Here is a 20253-nt window from a genome sequence, read left to right on the forward strand (position 1 = left end):
TAGTTGCTTTTGGGCCTTATTCCGGTTGCTAGCTTGTCTGGTATGTATAATAGATCAATCGGCAAACAAACTGCATGTTGAATGGTGACAACATGGGTAACTTTACAGTGCTGTACATTTTGTCAGTACTCTACTTTTTACCTTTGTGTTATTTTTTTTTCTGCTCTTCTATTGTTTTTCCCAGCTGTCTTCTACTAATTTTTACTGTTCGACTTCCGGTTTAAAGCCTGGCATCGGGACTATAGAGCATGAGCAGCCTAGGCCAGTTCAGGTCCAGTTGAGGCGTATACATGAAGGAGTAAAGTGACCTCCAACCGTATTATCTACGTGTGTTAGTCTACGAAATTCAACAAAATTCAACTTAGTGCAATTTCAGTTGGACTTACACATGTACATGTATTTTAAAAGTCCAGTTTTAGTCATACTTACATGATACTTTGACTTTTTCTAACATCATGTTCATGTATTGAGTGAAAAATTATACTCCTCTGGCTCCTCCTGGTGCTTCTAATGGCATTTGCAAGAATTCACCGGCCTGAATTAAAAAGAAACAATTAGAGCAGATAAGTTTTTTAATGCAATGTCAGTGTCTGCACTGCGAACAGCAGTGTACGAGGTAAAGACAAGTAACTGGAAGAAGACCTCTGAAAGTGAGAGCATGCTTTTTGTCATCAGTCTTCTGTTTACTTCTCTTTGCTGTGTACGCAGAAGCACTACGAGGAGGAAGGGGAAAAAATGTTCTGTTTCATGTACTACTGCCAGGATATTGCAACCATTTAAGCAAATATTATATAAAAAGTCAAAAAGTCCTTCTCACTGTAGCCCTTACTGTACATTCTTACTGTAGTACCTGTTGCTCCAACAATAGCTCCAAATAAAATTTGGGCCAGCCTTGACGAGCTGAAAAATGTCATCCCATCGTTTATCACCAAGCAAATCATGATTAACAGCTCATGGCAATAGTGTGCTGTTTTTGACTGGATAGATATGGCTCTATCACTGACCCATATGACACAAGGTCATTCACTGCAGATATGAATATACCTCTTCAATCATACCGAGAGAATGGAAAATGGCAGTTCATACTGTGATGACAAAATATAAAAGAAAAATCTTTCACTGCTTGTTCTGAATATCTTTTTTTATTTTAAGTCATACCTGTAAAAATATATTCTCAAAATAAATAAATATATGAAATAAATATACTGTATGTCATAAGAAAAAAAAATTCATAAATAAGAATAAAATCTGTTGACAGGGTTGTTAAGGTGTCCTTGTTGGCCCCGTGCTCGTTGTTTGACTGCGGTCAGTGGGAGAACAACAGAATTCCTTCACTGGGTTCGAGAATGAGTCTCTAGATTTCCATCTGAACGCGCAGTATTCCACCACAGGACACCACAGAGGAAGTCCATATAAAACTCCATTGAATCAGTCCTTCTCCTCTTGTCTCTCATGCACTTTGTAGAAAAGACATATTTTCTGAGCAGCATCTCTCTTTGGAGCAGTTTCAAAGGGAATCCATCCTTGCGATCCCAACAGACAGTCCGATAAAGATGATTCCCCCAGTTCTCAGACCCGTTTCCCCCAACAGACGTGACTGATTTCCAGTGCATGAAACTACCTTTTTTATGTAAACCAGCCACACTGTATAGTGGATTGAGCATTTAAATAAATCATTTACTTAGCAGCCACAGTAGTGTTTTGAACAAAATAAATGAAAACAGTGAAATTGAAAGCCACAGCAGTAAAAAGCTAGCAGTCAGTTGTTATTCTCACCCGTTAGTTCCCACACTTTTGTCCTCTTGAACATGCAGCTTGGACTAGCGGGAGTTCGGATTCAGTTTACCTGCAGAAATTGTCTTTTTAGCCACCAGGACCCTTTACATTGGCCGGTAAAGGGGCTATATTAGGGGCCCAAGTGTCTGTCATGGGGCCCTCACATCTTCTACAGAAGATTCCTGGTGCTGGTCAGTCAAACTCCCCAGCTAGTCTGGTTCATAGAGCTTCTCTTTCCTTCCTCCATGCTATCGGAGTGTTGATTTGGTGCACTTTTTGTGATCTTGTTTTGTCCAAGATCTTCCATCTCCCTCAAGAAGGAGTTGGGATTAGGTGCACTTGGGTTGCTTTTCAGCTCGGACTGGCTCTGACAGGGACAAGGTAACACCCCATCAGTCTCAGCTCTGGCCCAGTATGTCTCTGTATAGCTCTGGTACTCTGTCCGGGTCTACAGGCCTCGGTAAGAAGTGAGTGAACCTCTGATGTCGCCTTGACCTCGTTCCATCCCGGGATGTCCCATCTTTGTTCAGAGCAACAAAGTAAAATGCACCTTTTTCTCCATGCCGGTAGATGTTGGACGAGTAGGTGTTGTACCAGTTTTCTTCAAATTGTTCCCGAAAAACGGATTCTGCTGATAGTTTCTCCTGCAGAAAGACAGGTGGAGGAAGAGATTTGTTTAGTGGTGCAAAATGGACCCAAATTGGATATGTTGAGATTTGGTATACAGATGGATGTGTGTGTTCAGTGTATGCTTAATAGCGTGTGCACTTACCGATCCATACAGTTCTCCCTTGCTGTTCATGGCGAGGTAGAGGCCGCTGTCCACCCCTCTGATGCTAACCAGTCCCACAGCTAGACTGATGAACTCCAAGATACCTGCACACATATACATATCACATTAGATTCACTTGTCAGAACCTTTTGCTCAAAACAACTCACGATAAGCACATTTACTCACGTATGAAAAGACACATAAAAAATGATTTTAATTTGTGAGATAATTTAGATATTTAGGCCAAATGGAACATCTGAAGAAGTATCGCCTGTGAGAGTGTAACTGACCCACACTTGCAAAAAAGAAAAGTACAGTTAACAACGGCACCAGCTGACTCTGACAAGCAAGGCTGGGTGTCTGGAATGGCCTCTGGCATGAAGGTACATCCAAGTCTCAAATGGAATAAATCAAGTGCCAGAAGTGCTACAGCCTCCAGCACTAAAAGAAATCTCTCAGAGGTCTCTTTTTGATCTACTGTAAGCTGCAGCTGTTTATCTTGATAAATGAAGATAAGCTGGTAAGAGTAAAGAAAAGCTTGCAATCTAATCTCAAAGAGGAAATGTGGTGAAAAAATGTTTAAACATGAAATACACAAAGCAATGCCCCTTCTGGGGAGCTTATTCATATTGATATAAATTATGTTTTTGATGATGCAGTATAACATATGCTGTTAGTACCATAGACTACAGCTCAGTGTTTCAACAGCAGCAGCTGCCATCACAGTGGACCACTGCATGTAGCATTTGATTACACTAACTTGTATGGCATGGTTATTATCATATGATATTGATAGTTTTTATTAATCACTCACAGAAATATTACACTAAACTTTACCTGTGTGTGTGTGTGTGTGTGTGTGTGTGTGTGTGTTCCAGTGCGTCTATCATAAGGATACCTGTCAGACACTATCTTACAATAGAGCCCATAACAGTAATTCCCCAATAGACTACTACTAACAACAATAATAATAATAACAATAATAATAATAATAATCATATCAATGATGATGATCATGATTATTATTACTTTTATTATAGGTTTATTTGTAAAGGGGCGTGTACCGAATCTGCTGTGGTCCTTCCTAGTGCCCTGCACGGTGCCGTCGGGACGGATCTCCAGGTGAAACCCGGTCCTGCAGTAGAGCTGTCGCCGCCTCAGAATCCCCTTCAGATGGCTCAGGTCCGCCAGGCTCCGGGACAGCCTCTCCGCAGACACCAGGTGCTCCTGCTGCTGCCGCCCGTGTCCCCCCATCATCAGTCCGGTCACCGAGTTGTAGTCCACCGCCCCGGCTGGGGTGAGAACGAAATGAGAGCCAACGGGAGCCGGAGCGGCACCCGCGGGGCCAAAGCTGTCCAGAAATCCGTTGACGAAGCTCCCAACCTCCGCCGCTGCCCCCATCACAGATAAGACAGCCGATGCGGTTTTTTACAGCTCAGGAGACCCAAGTGATAAGCAAAGAGCCTCGGTGCGAACCAGCGAGCGAGGGGGTCAGCCCGAGAAGCGGAGGAAAAGAAAAGTTGGGCGGAGAAAATCCCCAATGAGTGTGCGTTTTGGCGCAGTCACCAGCAGCACAGTTAATTAGATTGACATCTAATTGAGATTAAACTCCCGCGTTATCTTGATGTATGCAGGTATCCCCGGCTGCAGCAGCTCGTGTCCCTTCTTCTCCTCTCTTCTTCTGCTATTTATCCCTCTCTCCACTCCTCTGTCCGCTCCCTCTCTCTCTTCCTCACCTCGGGATACTCCCCTTTGCTCCGGTGCACTTCAGGGTTTTCCTCTCTCTCTCTCTCTCTCTCTCTCTCTCTCTCTCTCTCCTCACTTCAGCCTTTCTATTCCTGCGGTACACACTGAGCTCTCTCAGTTCCTCCAGTGGCAGCATGTAGCGCAGTGCACTCAGCATCTATATAACGCAATACTCCCTATGGAAATTCACCCTGATTTGCCTTTTTATGCAAATGCGTCCCGATCTCCTCCCTTTATGGCTTAATATCTGCTCCTGTTTGAATCTGCGGCCCTTCATCCCTCTACTCGTCGCTCTCCTGTCTCACCTTTGATGTTCAGTTTCAGTGCGGAGTGCGCAGGGACTTGGAGAGGAAATTAAAACTACTAATAAAATGAGCACGACAGGTCTCTCCCCCCGCTTCCCCTTGCAACAATACAGTAGTTACACTGAAGCTCATATGACCCAATGTCAGCAGCGTACAGAAAGAGAGAGTAGAAGAGAGATTTTGATACACTCTCTGACCAGATTTATATTACATATATATTTGGAGGAAATAGTGTCAGCACCATAGAAGCAGCAAGATGTGTCAGTGCATGTCACAGCCTGAGACAACCAACACAGCAGCTCACACTGCCTTTTCATTTAGCTTACTTTACTCACTTTATACTGATTTTGTTTGTGTGTGTGTGTGTGTGTGTGTGTGTGTGTGTGTGTGTGTGTGTGTGTGTGTGTGTCTGTGCGTGCGCGCTATGTATGTATGTACGTGTGTTTTTGTGTATGTTTATATAGACAGATGGATGGAGAGATAGATTAACCTGGAAATTAAATATATATCGAATTAATGAATATATTTAGTATATGTGAAGTAATTTTGTTTTGTTTTATGAAATGCTTTGGTGACAGCATTTTTGTTCGTGCTAATATACAATTTGAATTTGAGAGAGTATATATATATGTCAGACAGCATGAAAAGTGATATTGCCATTACACCATTAACACTTTACAACCCCACACCCCTTGGTTCGAAATGACTCAGGTGCAGCAGGAGACACACAGAGAGAGAGAGAGGAAAGCCCCCATTTGCGTAATTTTCGCACTCGGCTGTTGATTTATTGCCCTCGTTTTATGTAACCCAGCCGCGCGTTTACAGCGCCCGCACAGACACAAACATGCACAATCGCACACACGCGCCCACACACACCTGTGCAAACGCCATCACTTGACTGTCAATCCCCTTCATTGATCTTTCCACTGCGCTTTGAACAGCGCAGGAGCCCATATATCCTTAATTGTGGTTTTAAAAGACGAATCAAAGACACAGACGCTTCAAAGTGCAGGGATCTTGTAAGGGGATCAGGCAATAACAACCAGAAGAGGGGAATATACAGTACCTGTTTGAAGTTCGAGCTTATAATACCCCGACACTTGACACTTGAAGGGCTTCAGAAGCTGTTAATTCCTTATGTAAATGAACGAGGTTTGTTACATCTTTTTATTGACCATAACTGTGAACATAATGACCATATATGTGCCATACATTGCAAGCTAAATATTTTTATTTCCATGCTTTTCTGCAGAAAAGCATTAGATTAAGATTTGCGAATCTTTACATGCGTTTTTTGTATCAGACTAATGCAAAATATGAAGATAAATTGATGATTGTCAAATGTGGGGTTTTGACTTATAGCTAGGATCAACAAAAGTGTACCAATTTTCTTTCTTCGTGCCATGTAATTTGGTCTGTGTTTCTTGTGGTTTTATCTAAACAGTGGCACGGGGGCCCGTGTTCCAGCCCATAGTATATGGCATTGATTTTGGCAGCTATACAGACAGACACACGTTCGCGCACACAGCTAACGCGCACACACAGCTGCCCCCTCCCTTGGGAGTTGCATTGATGAATGGGTTTAAGGTGCAGAGGTGTTTGTGTGCGCGTGTGGTCGCGATGCGTAGGTCATTTTGTACTCGTTTCGATTTTCTATTTTATTTATTTATTTATTTATTTATTTATTTATTTATTTATTGTAGCGTGAAAGAAAGACGGAGGCATTGTGGGACAACGGTTGGCCTGTGCGTAATTTTTTCTTTATTGAAAAAGCCCGTTATTCACTGGGTGTGTGCGTAAAACAGACAGACTGAGTGGACATATGTGTGTGTGATGTCCGTCCTCCGCCTCCTCCTTTCCCTCGCTTCATTAGTATTTATGACCAGCAAGAAAGGGAACTTTTTTAAAAGGGGACAAAATCGATTGAAATCGCCTCCAGGCTGATCAGAACCTGATGCATTGGTTATCGACTAGGCCACTATGAAGACGTCAACTACAATGCCACATTTCTATGCGCGCTTTCAATGTGCAAGGAAACGGTTCCCAGGGTCACATGGTTTGCTTTAAAATATATTCTATGTTGGTTTACTGCCCTGTTTGTGACATGGGACACGGAGTGAAGCCAACCATGCAGCCACTATAACATTCATGGAGGAGGAGGAGGCCCCCAGGGTTATACCCCCACCCCTCACCCACTAACCCACCCACACACACACAAACACACACACACACGCACGCACACAAAGAAATTACAACCTAATCGAATGCCTGGATAATGGAATAACTGAATACGTATAGCCTAGAGGTTATTAATGCAAGTGGTCTCCAAACTGGGGTCTGGGGAAATCCAGGGGTCCTTGAAAGCGGGATTCAGAAGGCCCCTATCAAAATGTAGACTTGTTTAATTCCATCATAATTTAATCTTTATGCCACCTAGATAATGGCTTAGACCTCTTTAGATTTTACTCTAACCCCAATATAAAATCTGACAAGTTGATTATACTTAAAAAAATCTAGGACACTGATTGCCTTGATGAAATTTAGGTTTATTTTATATCTAATTGTTAAGCTGAAGTTTCTTAAATTGTTGCGACTTAAAAAGGACAAGTTTAATTAAAGCAGTCTTTTTAAGTTTTAGCAGCTTCAGTAAACCATGTATATTGTGCTATATATCTGTTTTCTGCTGGTTGCAAGCAGGTCAGTCATATTTGTATTTTTCTTAACCATCTTAACAAAACAGAACTTGTAGAACTTCATCATAGGTTAATTCCTCTGTCATGACCAAATTAAGTCAGACTAACTTGGTTTACTCAAGTCGCTAACTTGTTGGAAAAAACAAGGTAATTTCACTTGTCTTGTTTAAGTGGCAACAACTACACAAAATTAAGTAAAAAATACAGCTAAATTTTAAGCAACAAATAGATATAAAGTAAACAAAAATTACGATTAATGGTTAAATTTACTATCCTTTTTCAAGGCAATCAGTTTCCAAGATTATTTTAAGTAAGACCAACTTGTCAGAGTTTACAGTGCACTTTAATGTGCCCAGATAGGTCTGGGCTTTTAAAATCAACCACAACAAATGCTTTTTGTTCTTTATTTAGACAAACTATTATCAAAGGACCTAATATGTTTCTGCTCGAAGCTCTGTTATTAAATTAAATTACAAATTAGATGTCAAAATTCAACTTTTGAGAACTTTATACATGTCAATCGTAATTTTGCATTCATTGTTAAACATTTACATCTCAGTCAGTCAACCAATTAGGGAGTGTATTGTAATGATTAGACACCATAATAGGCTTATCTTGTTTAGACTTTGACCAAATTAAAAATCAAAGGAACAAATTAAAGGCTTAATAGCTATATTCAACCCTTTAAAGGGTTTATTTGTACCGAAAAGGTTTTGATAGTCATTGTTTGATCTGTTTTCAACTTTTTGCTACATGGAGCTCATAGGTTAGAGTGATCCACCGTGCTTCATGTGTGAACAGGTGACAGGGCCATCTATTAGGCTTCTCCCCTTTATTCTCCCAGCATCAAAGTCGTAAGAAAAGCCCCATCAGGTTAACATTAGTCTCAAATGTAAAGACTTAAATGAAGAGTTCATCTTTGATTTTCGTTTGATATCTGCTTTCGAATGGCTCCTTTCATCCTGAACTTCCCACTGGAAATTTGATACCACTGACCTTCATTAAAAAGTGAAGATTGAAATATGTTGATATCAATGATTACTTATAATTTCCCCCATGTAAAACGAGATGTCTTTCAAGTTTATTCCAAATTGTAAACTTACATGTTGTGAGATATTTGAGCTAAAAGACCACTTACAAATGTGGCTCCTTTTCAAATGTTTCGTTGGAGTAGGCCATGGGTGTCCAAACTTTTTATGGGGGTCAGATTCAATAATATGAAAATATCTGGGGGCCAGCTGATTTTGTATCATATAGGTAATTTAAAAATCACAAACAAATGAAATAAATGCATGTGCTTATGTTTTGACCAAAAAATACTCAACTTTCCATTTCTGCGGCCATGCTTCTACCTAAAAGGCAATGTTAGTTGTTTGTTAGCTGTTTGTTTACCCTCTGTTTATGAAAACACATTAGTTCCACCTGCGTGGTTCCTATTTGGTGAATACAAAAGCAACACAAAATGCTTTACAAAAAGGGCATTATATATATATATATATAAAATAATATATAAAAGGGCAATATAAAATGACATTTAAAAGCAATTCAAAGCAAACAAAAACATAATGAAGCATCATAGCTCAATATTATCAACACCATAAATTATAGAATTATGAATAATAATTAAATCACAAAATCATTAAATCATAAAATGATAAAACCATGAATCTTAAAATCAAATAGAATAAAAATGTAGCCACGGGTGCACTGGTTATCTCTCTGATTAAGACTCTATATTTAATGCAGGATTTTTATTTTACTTTTTCACTTATAACATGCTTTTTTTAATAAAGCAAAAGATCTGATTGTAAAATATGATTTCCTGCCAATTCATGACACTTTTTAGGCTACATCAGTTTTACATTACTGAATGCCAACACTTCAGTTTATTTGTTAAATTCTACGCATGTAAACTGAGTGAATGGAGTCCACTGTTTGTCTTTGACTACATTCTTGTTTATGATTGACTTCTGTTCAAATTAATCACTCACTCTCACTTAGTGAAGTACCAAATGGTCCCCTGTGTGTGTGTGTGTGAGACTTTGCTCTCAACCTCAGCATCATCAGTGCCCGCAGATCTCGCGATAAAGGCGAGAAAACGCGATAGTTTAGTGCTGCCCGCAAAGTTATAATCACAGCAGCAGCAGCACAGCCGCAGCCGCAGGAGCAGCAACAACAGCAGCAATGGCCGCCTTCCGCAGAGTGGTAACGCTGGCCAGTAAGCTTAACCTCTGGTCGACGGCGAAAAGCGAGCTCGTCGGTGGTCAGACGGCCAGTGGAGGCAGGGCAGGGAGGTGTCTGGCTGTCGGAATGTGTGTCGCTACGGGAGGCGCCGTGGCGCTTTACCTGTACAACGATATGAGGAGCGGCAGAGGCAGGAAGAGGATGGGGAGTCACAGCATCAACGGTCTGCCGTTACCGTCCATACCGACCGTTGAAGCGAAGGAGAGGGTAGGAGGTTCACTTTGTGACACGTAACGACATGGTTTGCAAAAAAATGTCTTCAGTGTTGTCAAAGGGGCCTCTGTGGGGTAAAAACACTGAGAGGAAAGGCAGAGTATTTTCATCCTTCCATCGACCCACATGGGCCTAGGTAGACGGGCCTGCTTGTGTTTTGTAGCCATGGTGTGATTAGCAGTTTATATGTTTTCCTCTCGGGCGGATAAACTGTGTCATTCATTCCCAGTACGCCCAGTGGAAACAGTTTGCTCACTGTTTGGCTGCAGGACGATGTGCGCGCGCAGATGCAGTAATGGCGCTCTCCGCTCGCGCTGGTGCTGAAATGACAACACGTTGAGGATGTTACTGTCAGTCAGGCAGAAAGCTGTGTGAAGGAACTGCTCACAGCAACAATTCAAATTCAGTAACACTTTTAAACAAGGTAAAGAAATTAGTTACTATTACCTACACGGCCCAGTTATTGAATAGCATAATTTAACAGTTCTTCTTTATGTTAAATGTAAATTAGCAATACCACACATTAAAAACACCCCATTTCAAGTTAAAGCCCTGCATTAAAAGTTTTTACTTAACTACCTTTTGCAGAAAAATAAACAAAAAAGTATCAAAAGTTACAGTCAAATATTAGAGTTACTTGCTATGTAGAAGCAACCTTTTCACAACTTTATATTATGTTAAATTAGTAATGTATTAACATGTAAACGTAATGTTAATGTTGCAGCAGTAATTGGAGCAGATTACAATGACTTTTATATGGTCTGCATTTTATAAGATAATAACATGTCTTGGAGAAATAAAACAACTAAAGTAACTGTAGCGGTCAAAATAAATGTACTTGAGGAAAATATTTTCCTCTAAGATGTCCAGACGTAGAAGTGTAAACTAGCTCAATGGATAAACTCATCCATTTCTTTACTTTTCATTTGTTTATGTGACTCAAGACCATGATCACATGGTATGGAACACAAACATTACATACAATAATAACAAAATAATGGCACAAGGCATGGCTGGAATACAACAAATGTTACTTAAACAGAGGAAGGACATTCTTCAAAACAGCACATAGCTTACAAATAGCTTAAAAAGGGTAAGAGTAAAATATTTCAAAATTGTACTTAAGGCCAATGCTTGAGTAAATTTACTCTTCTTAGTTACCTCTAACCACTGCCAGTATCTAACGATTAGTTCCTAGTAAAGCTGAAACAGTCATCTTATTCAGAAAAATAACTGGTAACAATTCTGATAATTTATTAATTGTTTTTGTTTAATTGTTTGTTTTTTTAAATGCAAAATTTCGGAATTTTCGACTTGATTGGACAAAATAATATATTTGATTAATCAGACAGGAAAATTTGTCAGTTGCAGCCCTATAGTTCCCACATCTTTGCATTTGCTGCTAATTTTAGTGCATGGGTGCATACAATACCTATGTGTGTATGTGCACATTCATATAAAGCAATGTACATTTGCATGCATATGTAGTATTTTGGGATTTGTTTGTATATGCATACCTAAGTTTAAGTAAGGAGCATCGGCCTATTTTTGGTTCATTGTTGTCACTTTTTGGCTGAAGATGCACTTTGATACATTTCTGTTTTTCTTGTTATTTATTTGAAGTTAAAGATGATACAACTGTAATATTATATCATGATATTGTGAAAGTGCGTCATAGTTAGTTGTTACGCACTATACCATTTTGTGGCTCCACGAGTTTAGTAGCGCATCAACCCAATGAACTTCAAACAGTTATCTGGAAATCAGCTTGTAGTTTATAAATGATACAAGTCAGGAACAACAGAATACTCATCATATTAAGAGTACATTTACACCAATATTCTCATCCATATGGAACAACAACCACTAAATAATAAGTAAGACAGCAACACCAGATATTAGGCAGCTAACTAGTGAATATGTATTTGATCAGGTGCTTTGTGATCAATGGGGGTGTCCTGATCAAGTTGTTTTGGGCCCATTCCTGATCCCTGCCCTTTGATATTGGCGTGTTTGCCACCAGAGTCTGGTCTGATGTTTATGTTTGTACCCAACTGTACATTTAAGCTATGAGGTAATATAAAACCTTGGTTCAGAAAATATGATTTTTTGGAGGGCAGTAAATACATCTAAAACTGTGAAAACAGTCATATCATGTAAAATATATGCAGGTTGTGATTTGAGGGCAGATCTTCTGTACTGTCAGGGGTAAAAGATCTGCCTTTTGGGACACCGGGATAAAGGAGAAGCAGCCAGTTTAGAAGCAGGTGAGCCCATAAGAGGACCTGACTGGGAAACAAGTTGGCTACATAGCCAACTAGTTATCCTGTTCCCAACTTGGGAACGGGATAGCTCCAGTGGGAAAAGAGGAACATAGCCATCTGTTCCTCAGTAGAGGTAGCCTCAGAGGATTCTGAAGATTAAGGCTTTAAGAAAATTGGGTGATCTCACTTGCAGGAAAATGGAACAAAGCTGCAGGAAAACACAAGTTTTTACATGCATTAACCCTTTGAAACTTGGAACGACATCGCTTTTCTTGTGCTGCTCTCTCTAAGATGAGTTTCAAGAGTATTTAAACCTGTGAACCCTGAATACATCGATGCAATTTCTGTCAAAAACATTTGAAAAGGGCAATGAGCAACTTGGCAAGAAATATTCCAAAAATTGCAAGAAATCTTTAGATTTCAAATATATATATATTTAAAAGATGCTTGGGAAAAAGGATGAAAGGAAAGCAATAGTGAAAAACTATAGAATTATCACAGTTACATATTGAAAATGAATTAACAGAATTATTAGACATTTTTTAGGCACCTTTTTCACGCCATTCCTTGTTTGTACTTTACTTTCTTTTTTGGCTAATTTACAGGCAATTTTGTGGATACTCTAACTAATTTCTTGCTAATGTGTTTTCATTCAGTTCTTCTGAAGTTGCTCATTGCCTTCTTGTTTGAAAAATGTGATTGGCTTGTGGCGTTTGAGGGTGGTGCTAAGCAAACGGTCAGTTGGTTGCTATGTAATACAGAATCATGAGACGGACAGAACTAGGGCTGCAACTAACGATTATTTTGATAATCAATTTATTGGTAGTTTATTTTTTCGATTAATCGGATAAAAACAAAAAAGAATTAATAGTAATAAAATAAGCAAAACAATCCTGTCTGGATTCTGAACTAGCGTACAGAGTGACAAGATGTCTGGTTGGGTGATTGGCAGTCTGGACTCTAGAGAATCACATGAGGAGACAATGGCTCTGTGAGTGATGCTGGGCTGCGTTTGGGTGAGGCTGAACCCAAACTGACACGGGATCTCTTGGGAATTTTTTGGCAGCTGTGTTCTCATTTATGCTGGAAAGACTCCTCAAGGTTAAGGAAAGGCAAGCAGCTTGGATCCTGTTGGTCTCAGAGGCACAGGCTCATGACAGAAGGAAAGTGAGGCAGTGGGCCTTTTAGTTTGCCATTTTTGGCCGCGCCCAGTCAATCTATGCCGCACTGCTTTGCGTTTCCTTTGTCAGTTTTAGCATGCCAAGCCACACCAGAGATGGACTCTCTCCGTAGTAGAAAAACGCAGCAAAAATAACGCGGCACTTAAGTTGAAGATCAGCCAGCGGCTTTTAAACGTCATCACTCAAGAAAGATGTCATCAGTCAAAGACACCCTTAAGCGGGTTGCGCTGTAATGGAGACGCGAATCCCTGCAGTGCGGGGCTGACGTGCCAAATCAAACCAAACCGAGCCGAGACAGCCCATGAGTTTGTAAAAAGGGTACAGGAGTTGAAGAAACAAATTATTACATTTAAAGTTATTAAAATCAATCCAGTGTATATGCTTGACAATTTAATTTAATTTTACTTTTTATAAAAATAACAAAGTAAACAAACTAAAAAATGCTTTTATGTGGCTCTTATCACAAATCCACTTAGTACAGCCTTTGTTTTTTTTTCAACAAAGTAACAAAGTACAAACTTCCTCAGACTTTGCTCTCACATTCACAGAGTGTAACATTGTAATAGAAGCAGTTAACGCCATATGACAGGTCCACTTCAAAACTTTAACATTTCCAGTGACGACAAGTAAAAATCGGTTACAGTTCCACATAATACAACATTACATGAAAACGAGGTCACTAAAAAAGAACAACAAAGATTTCAATTCCACTTAAAGTGGTGTAGCAGCATAAGTTAAACCTGAAAAAATCTATTTCTACTTTTCGGAGTAGCAGCGTTATAATAAAACCTGAATTTCTGCTGCCAATCATGTTCTCCCGTTACAACAGTTGTGTGACCGTACACGTAAATAAAGGGTCAAACGAGGCACGTGCTTAAAATAACCAATCCCAATCAATTAACAGATGCGTTGACTGGGCCCAATACCGATCCTTCTGATCTGATCGGGACATCTCTAGATAACTTGATGCCATTTTGGAGTAGGGTATGGAGAGTTCAGCTCTGAGAAAACTGAGGAGATGGACTGAAAGCTGCAGCTGTGTATGGAGAACACTGGGTTGCCTGAGGGGAAAACACCTGGAGCATCTGCTCAGCAGTCAGGAGAACTACGGGAGCAGGTTTAGTTGTGGCTACTTGACATCACTACACAAGAACACAGTGTACCAACCTGACTGTCGTTTCAAATTTGTGACATTTTTTTTCCAAGGAGCTTACACTGCTTTTCACATCATGTTGTGCAGCATGGCAGGTGAACCTAGCTGCCTTTGCAGAACTTTACAAACTTCATTCATTAGTGAGAGTCAAAGCCATGGGCGTCGATGCTCTTACACTTGATTACGGTGCATTCCCATGAAGCCGAGCACTCATCTCCTATTCATGCCTTCAAAATCCCCCTCGGTGAAGGCAGCATCAAAGCTTTATGAATGAATCTGTGTGCTCATTAGCATGTTAGCTGAGCAGAGCAGGAACCTCAGTGCGCTGGGCCCCGCGGCCAAACAGGTTTAAATTTGGAAACCTATCTGCTAATTACACAGCTTCATGCAGCACAATCTGTTGGCGTAGCAGCTCTCCTACACTGCAGCTAATCAAGTTGAAGCCCTGGCTCCGCACAGAGCAAGAGAGATGCTAATCAAGTAGAAAGTAGTGACAAAGTATTTGTGTGTGTATGTGTGTGTGCCTGCCCCTGTTCTCCTGTTATTGTACTTCGCTAGAGGTGCTGACTGTTTATATTCTCAGAGAGCTAAATGGAGAGAGTTGATGCCAAGAGTAGATGGCTCTCCTCATTATAGAGGTTCAAAAGGAGAAAGGCAGCACTTACAGTTTAGATTCTGCTGTCTGTGTAAAAGACCGGAGAGTTTCTTTTTTCATAGACAGGGAAGCCACATACAGTTTAAAATCATTAAAACTTAGCACTCACCCCTTTTCCACCAACATTGAACCAACTCCTGTTCTGGCTGCCGCACCTACTTTTAAACTGTGTAGATCACTTCAACTGACAATAAATTGGTTAAAAACCTGAAAAGTTGGTTCTCAGTTGAAACCAAAATAAGTTTTCCTTGATCTTGAATGTGCAACATGACGACATCAATTTCTACAGGTTGGTAAAAGAGGATGGAGAGGTCAAGTAAGAAACCCTCAGACAAAAAAAGAGCATGCCGTGGTCTCTTAATAGTTTGCTTGATATGCTTCACAAATGCTACATCTTTAATAACAGAACAAATGTTTGCTGGTAATCAATGCAGTCCACCATCTTGCTTAATCTGTTTACTTAGGTTGTGCCTGCCCCTTCTAATAATGAAGTTATCAAATCATGACGCTTAATCAAAGATGTCAGCGTAAGATACGACACCAAAAGCCACCTTTTGTGGTGTTACGATATGTTGTCAGTTACCCGAATGGCAACTGTCGTTGCAGTATGATACAGGAATTGGCGTTGTCAGTTGTGTCAGTTGCAGCTAGACAGATCCTGTCGTAGCTGCGTGATTAGCTGCTGGATGGCATCACGTAAAAATTCTACCGTTGACGACGTAATGTAAGGAACTTAAAAGTCTGTACAGGACAGAGGGGTGGTAGATGGGTCTAACTAACCCTGGACCTTGCTTCATGCTTCCTGCATGAATGTACAGCCAAACCATGATGTTTTTTTCCTAAAGCCAACCATGTGCTTCTGATGCCTAAACCTAACCACCACCCATGCCTTTGTAACCTAATCCGTACCATGTGCTTTTGTTGACTTCCTGGCGTTGGTTGCGGCACCCTGGAGCGTCAACAGCAGACACAGGAGGATATCTAGACGTCTTGCAGTGAGAACTTGTTGGTTATGCACTGAGCAATGCCCTTCCTTAATAACACATCCTTGTTTACAAAGGCACGGCTGGTGGAAATACGGGCTGGTTCGCTAGATAGCAGCAAGTTTCCAAGAACCTTAACAGAACTGGTTCAAGAATAAGAGCTTATTTGGCGGAAAGGGGGATAAGAGTGGATTATTTAAATCTGATGTTAAATAGTGAAAGTACATTTTTACATGCACCTTTTTATAGCCTGCATCACCAAATATGCTGTTCATATATATTGCACCAGTGGGATTGCTTTGTCTCTGCTGGTGACTGTTCTGTTTGTTTTGTAATTTTGTAATCTCTTTTCAAACGCCTTAAGATCTTTTGATTAAAAAAATATCCTCAAAAAAAGCATTGCTAATCAAGAGGGCAACACAGTCAATAATTGTCACAATATTTTGGTTTTATGTCTGCAGGCACAATCGTTTGACTTTGAGGATGGAGACGTGTACATGTCGTCCCATGAGCATCGCTTCCGCATGTTCAGCTCAGTGGAGTATGAAGGGCAGCTGTACATGACTCCACAGAACTTCATCGAGTCGGTGACCATGAGCGAACCGAGAAGTATGTTTCACTGACTCACAAAAAAATTATTTTATACCAGCTTTTTAAATGTGAATATTTTCTGGTTTCTTTACTCCTCTGTTACAGTGAACTGAATATTTCTAACTTAACGTGATATTTGAGGATGTCGTCTTTGGGGAACACTGATTGACATTTGCCACAATCTTCTGACATTTTATAGACCAAGCAACACATTGATGAATCAAGAAAATAAATGATAGCTTAATTTAACAATGAAAACAATCATTAGTTGCAGCCCTAACCTCAAGTACATCATTGTTGCTGTTTGTGTATTGTGTAAAAAACATGCATTCCTAGGCTAATGTGTCTTTAAACTTAAGTTAGAAAATGGCTTGTTACTTTTAGAAAAATTACATTCTCTATTTGCATCCAAGACATTTCAGTTTGATGTAGCTATTCAGTTATTTTTATGACCCAGGTCCCATTTTAACCTGGCATAATGTGTCAAATTTAGATGTGCTTTCAATAGCCATCTAAATTTGAAGTATTTTTAGTTTGTAACTGGCTTTCTCTCATCTAAAATTGATGTCACGATATGGATGTCAGTGCCAGGTGTACAATAGATCCCATTTTTATTTTTTATTTTTTACTTAAACTTAGTTTAAAACACTGAACTGGATTACAACATGTCTTTGCTGTTTCTGTCAGCCTGCTGCCAGTTGTAACAGATTAGTCCTGGCCAGCCAGCCTCAAAGCAGATGGCTTTACAGCTATTGTTTAGTCTGAGGTTAATGTTAGTCAGACACACACACTCACACACACACACACACACACACACACACACACACACACACACACACACACACACACACACACACACACACACACACACTTGACCTGTCCACATTCCAGTTGCTTGCCTTCACCCTTTCTTTTAACCAGTAAATATATAAACCACACACTTAACTTTTTCTTTTTCTTTTTTTTTTTTTTTAACTTTGCGACAACTGGTTTAAAAATGCTGTTAAAAGTTGGGGTTGTTTTAAGTACCCTTCCAATAGAGCTACCATTCTTTTCTTCAGCCGGCATGTGATTGTATTGCGTGCAAACTGTGCACCTGTATGTGTGTGTTTACATCTACACTGGCTCACTGACATACGATACAGCCGCACATACCCTCTCAGCAGCCGACATCCTCTAATGCCCCCTTTGAAGTTGAATTAGATGAACTTTGTTGTATAAAACAGAACAAAAGTAGTATGTGCTTTTACAGGGACATTCCACATACTACAAAGACAAGCACAGGGCACTTTAGACGGTACAAATGGGCCTGTGATGATGACAGTGTATATACAGTGAGTGTGTTTGTGTGTGCTGGTGTGTGTGTGTGTTGTGACTGTACCCGGCACATTAAGACCCATTTCTAGATCATACAGATGCTATCTGACCAAGCCCACCCAAACTCTCTTCTCCTCTTTCCCTTCTTCTTCTCTCCTCTTTTGTCTTGTTCTCTGGCAGACAAGAGGCCCTGGAGGTCCCTGGCCAAACAGGTGGGAGACACTCTTAATGCTTCTGTCTTCTGCTGTTGCATGTTACATCTGCTGCAAAGTTAAAACTCTGGTTTTGTAAGGACTGTTAAAGAGTAGCATCAATGCATTATTGCACAGTATTATTGAAGCCTTAAGTGGCTCAAACACTGCATGTTATACTGGATGCAAAGTCTGATATCTTTTCGATTGTGTTGGTGCAGAAAACACAAAATGGTTGCTGCATGGCACAAAAACTGAAACAAGTGGTCCAGCCACTGGGTCCAAATTTCTTTTTCTTTTCAAACTTTTGGCAGTTTTTTTTTCTCCTTTACTTTTTTTTGGTGATTTTTAAAAACTTTCACAGTCTTTTTTTCTTATTTTTTATTTTATTTTTATTTGTCAAAAAAAATGGAATTATTTTATATTTTCTTCCAAGAAATTTTGGCAGTTTTTTTTTTTATCTTTTAAAATGTTTTGTTTATTTTTGAAGAAAACATGTCTTCAAAACCCACAGGCCCACCAAAAAAAATGACACCACTGCCAGAAACTGCAGAAACTTTAAAAAAGTTAATTATTGGACCATCACATTTCTGACGGTCCTTGAACACATCATGTAGAACAAACACTTCATGCACGTTCCATTTACTGTTTCTATTAAAGGTATAACACAATGAGGCACATGAAACATGTTCAGTGCATTTAGTGGAGAACATGGATACATAAAGTACACAGTGGCATTACTGCTCTGCTGTAGGCAGGGATGTGTGATGTCTTACCTCCGTGGTCATTCTAATAGAGCTCGAGATACAAGCAAAACTAAAACCTGATAATCAAACATTGCTCCATAGTGCCACTAGTGGTCAAAAACTCCACAGCTTTCCTATTTACGACCAGTAGAGGTTTAGTGCTCATGAGTTTCAAAAAAAGAAATACAAAATGGCTCTCCACATATAACTTAATATATTTGCAATACAATTTTACCTGTTAACAAATCCTTCAGTTTTACTTGATTACAAAAAAAAGAACATTTGCAATATTACAATACCGGAATAAATAAGATGTCAAGATGGATCATTTTGTTGTGAATCCTTTCCCTCTTTCCATTAGACGATACCCTCTCTTTCTGTTTCAGTTATGTAAAATTCATTGTTTGATATATGAAGTTAAAGATTTGTAATTGTATGGTACAACTCACTTGTAAATTGTGTATTTGTGTGTGTCAGGAGCTGGAGAAGATTTTAACAGAAACTCCCCCAGTATGGAGAGGATCCTCCAAACTGTTCCGCAACCTGAGAGAACGAGGTCAGAAAGAGTACACACACACACACACACACACACACACACACACACACACACACACACACACACACACACACACACACACACACACACACACACACACACACACACACACACAGGAGCAAAGGCACCTTGACTGCATTTGCACTCACTAATTCAAGTGCACACACACAAACACACAGACACACACACACACACACACACACACACACACACACACTTTAAAAAGCACATATTAATTGTTATCAGAGTAGTCAAATAATCACAAGGTCAGTGAATGTTGTTGGATTAGGATTTGAAGCTCTTTAACCACTACAGTTTCATTTGCTTCATAGATATACTCAATATACCAATTTCACTGTGACTCGTGTTCAGCGTAATTTTCTGTTGATATGAGGAGTAAGTGGGGAACTGTTTTATACATTTTACAGCATTTTTGCAGATTTTCAGTACACTTTTCTGTGTGTATGATGACCAGGTCTTACCTGACGATGTGTGACTAAATAGTGCTTGTGAGCTTGTGTGTGTGTGTGTATGTGTATGTGTCACTGTAGGTGTCTCTAATCCGGGGTTGGAGCCATGCTGTCCTTCCTCACAGCCAAACAACCTGCTGAAAAAACTAAAAATAAACCTCCTCTCTTCTCCTGTCCTCTTCTCTCCTCATTGCATATGGGAACAGAACAAATTATACAGCACCAAAGACAGAGAGAGAGGGAGAGAAGCTCCCCCTAATTAAAGCATTTGCTTCAGGAGAGTGTAACAGAGGAATCACACAGTCTGGGAGTGAGCCCCCATAGTGATAATTACACACACATACACACACACACACACACACACTCTGGGAGATGCTAAATATAACATACCCTCTCT

At 40.0% G+C, this 20253-nt stretch overlaps 2 protein-coding genes across 11 annotated transcripts in view; one reads left to right on the top strand and one right to left on the bottom strand.

The window, feature by feature from the left end:
- Positions 1 to 1153: 1153 nt before the first annotated feature.
- LOC121942554 (fibroblast growth factor 20-like) lies at positions 1154 to 5689 on the bottom strand. Its single transcript, XM_042485798.2, has 3 exons — positions 3613 to 5689; positions 2549 to 2652; positions 1154 to 2420 (listed from the first exon to the last, which is right to left on the bottom strand). Exons 1-3 carry the CDS (start codon positions 3947 to 3949, stop codon positions 2175 to 2177), a joined length of 687 nt encoding a protein of 228 aa, XP_042341732.1. The 5' UTR covers positions 3950 to 5689; the 3' UTR covers positions 1154 to 2174.
- A 3707-nt stretch (positions 5690 to 9396) lies between these two features.
- Positions 9397 to 20253, top strand: part of LOC121942575 (mitochondrial calcium uptake 3a) — a 37725-nt gene continuing 26868 nt past the window's right edge. For all 10 annotated transcript variants that reach the window (XM_088075671.1, XM_088075670.1, XM_042485823.2 and 7 more), the window contains exons 1-4: positions 9397 to 9743; positions 16447 to 16594; positions 18074 to 18105; positions 19308 to 19386. In XM_088075671.1, coding sequence (XP_087931797.1) covers positions 9477 to 9743; positions 16447 to 16594; positions 18074 to 18105; positions 19308 to 19386 — 526 coding nt within the window. In that variant the 5' untranslated portion in view covers positions 9397 to 9476. The remainder of the gene's footprint in view (positions 9744 to 16446; positions 16595 to 18073; positions 18106 to 19307; positions 19387 to 20253) is intronic.

This window comes from Plectropomus leopardus, chromosome 3 (genome assembly GCF_026936395.1).
Source record: "Plectropomus leopardus strain MGB_pleo_1.0 chromosome 3, ASM2693639v1, whole genome shotgun sequence".
NCBI lineage: Eukaryota > Metazoa > Chordata > Actinopteri > Perciformes > Serranidae > Plectropomus > Plectropomus leopardus.

What these genes read in the sequence shown, in the direction of transcription:
- LOC121942554 (XM_042485798.2), bottom strand. Translation starts at nt 3,949, where the DNA reads ATGGGGGCAGCGGCGGAGGTTGGGAGCTTCGTCAACGGATTTCTGGAC. An exon ending in GAAGGACCACAGCAGATTCG is followed by an intron (nt 2,653 to 3,612) that starts GTACACGCCCCT and finishes ATATGTGTGCAG; the next exon opens with GTATCTTGGAGTTCATCAGT. An exon ending in AGGGAGAACTGTATGGATCG is followed by an intron (nt 2,421 to 2,548) that starts GTAAGTGCACAC and finishes GTCTTTCTGCAG; the next exon opens with GAGAAACTATCAGCAGAATC.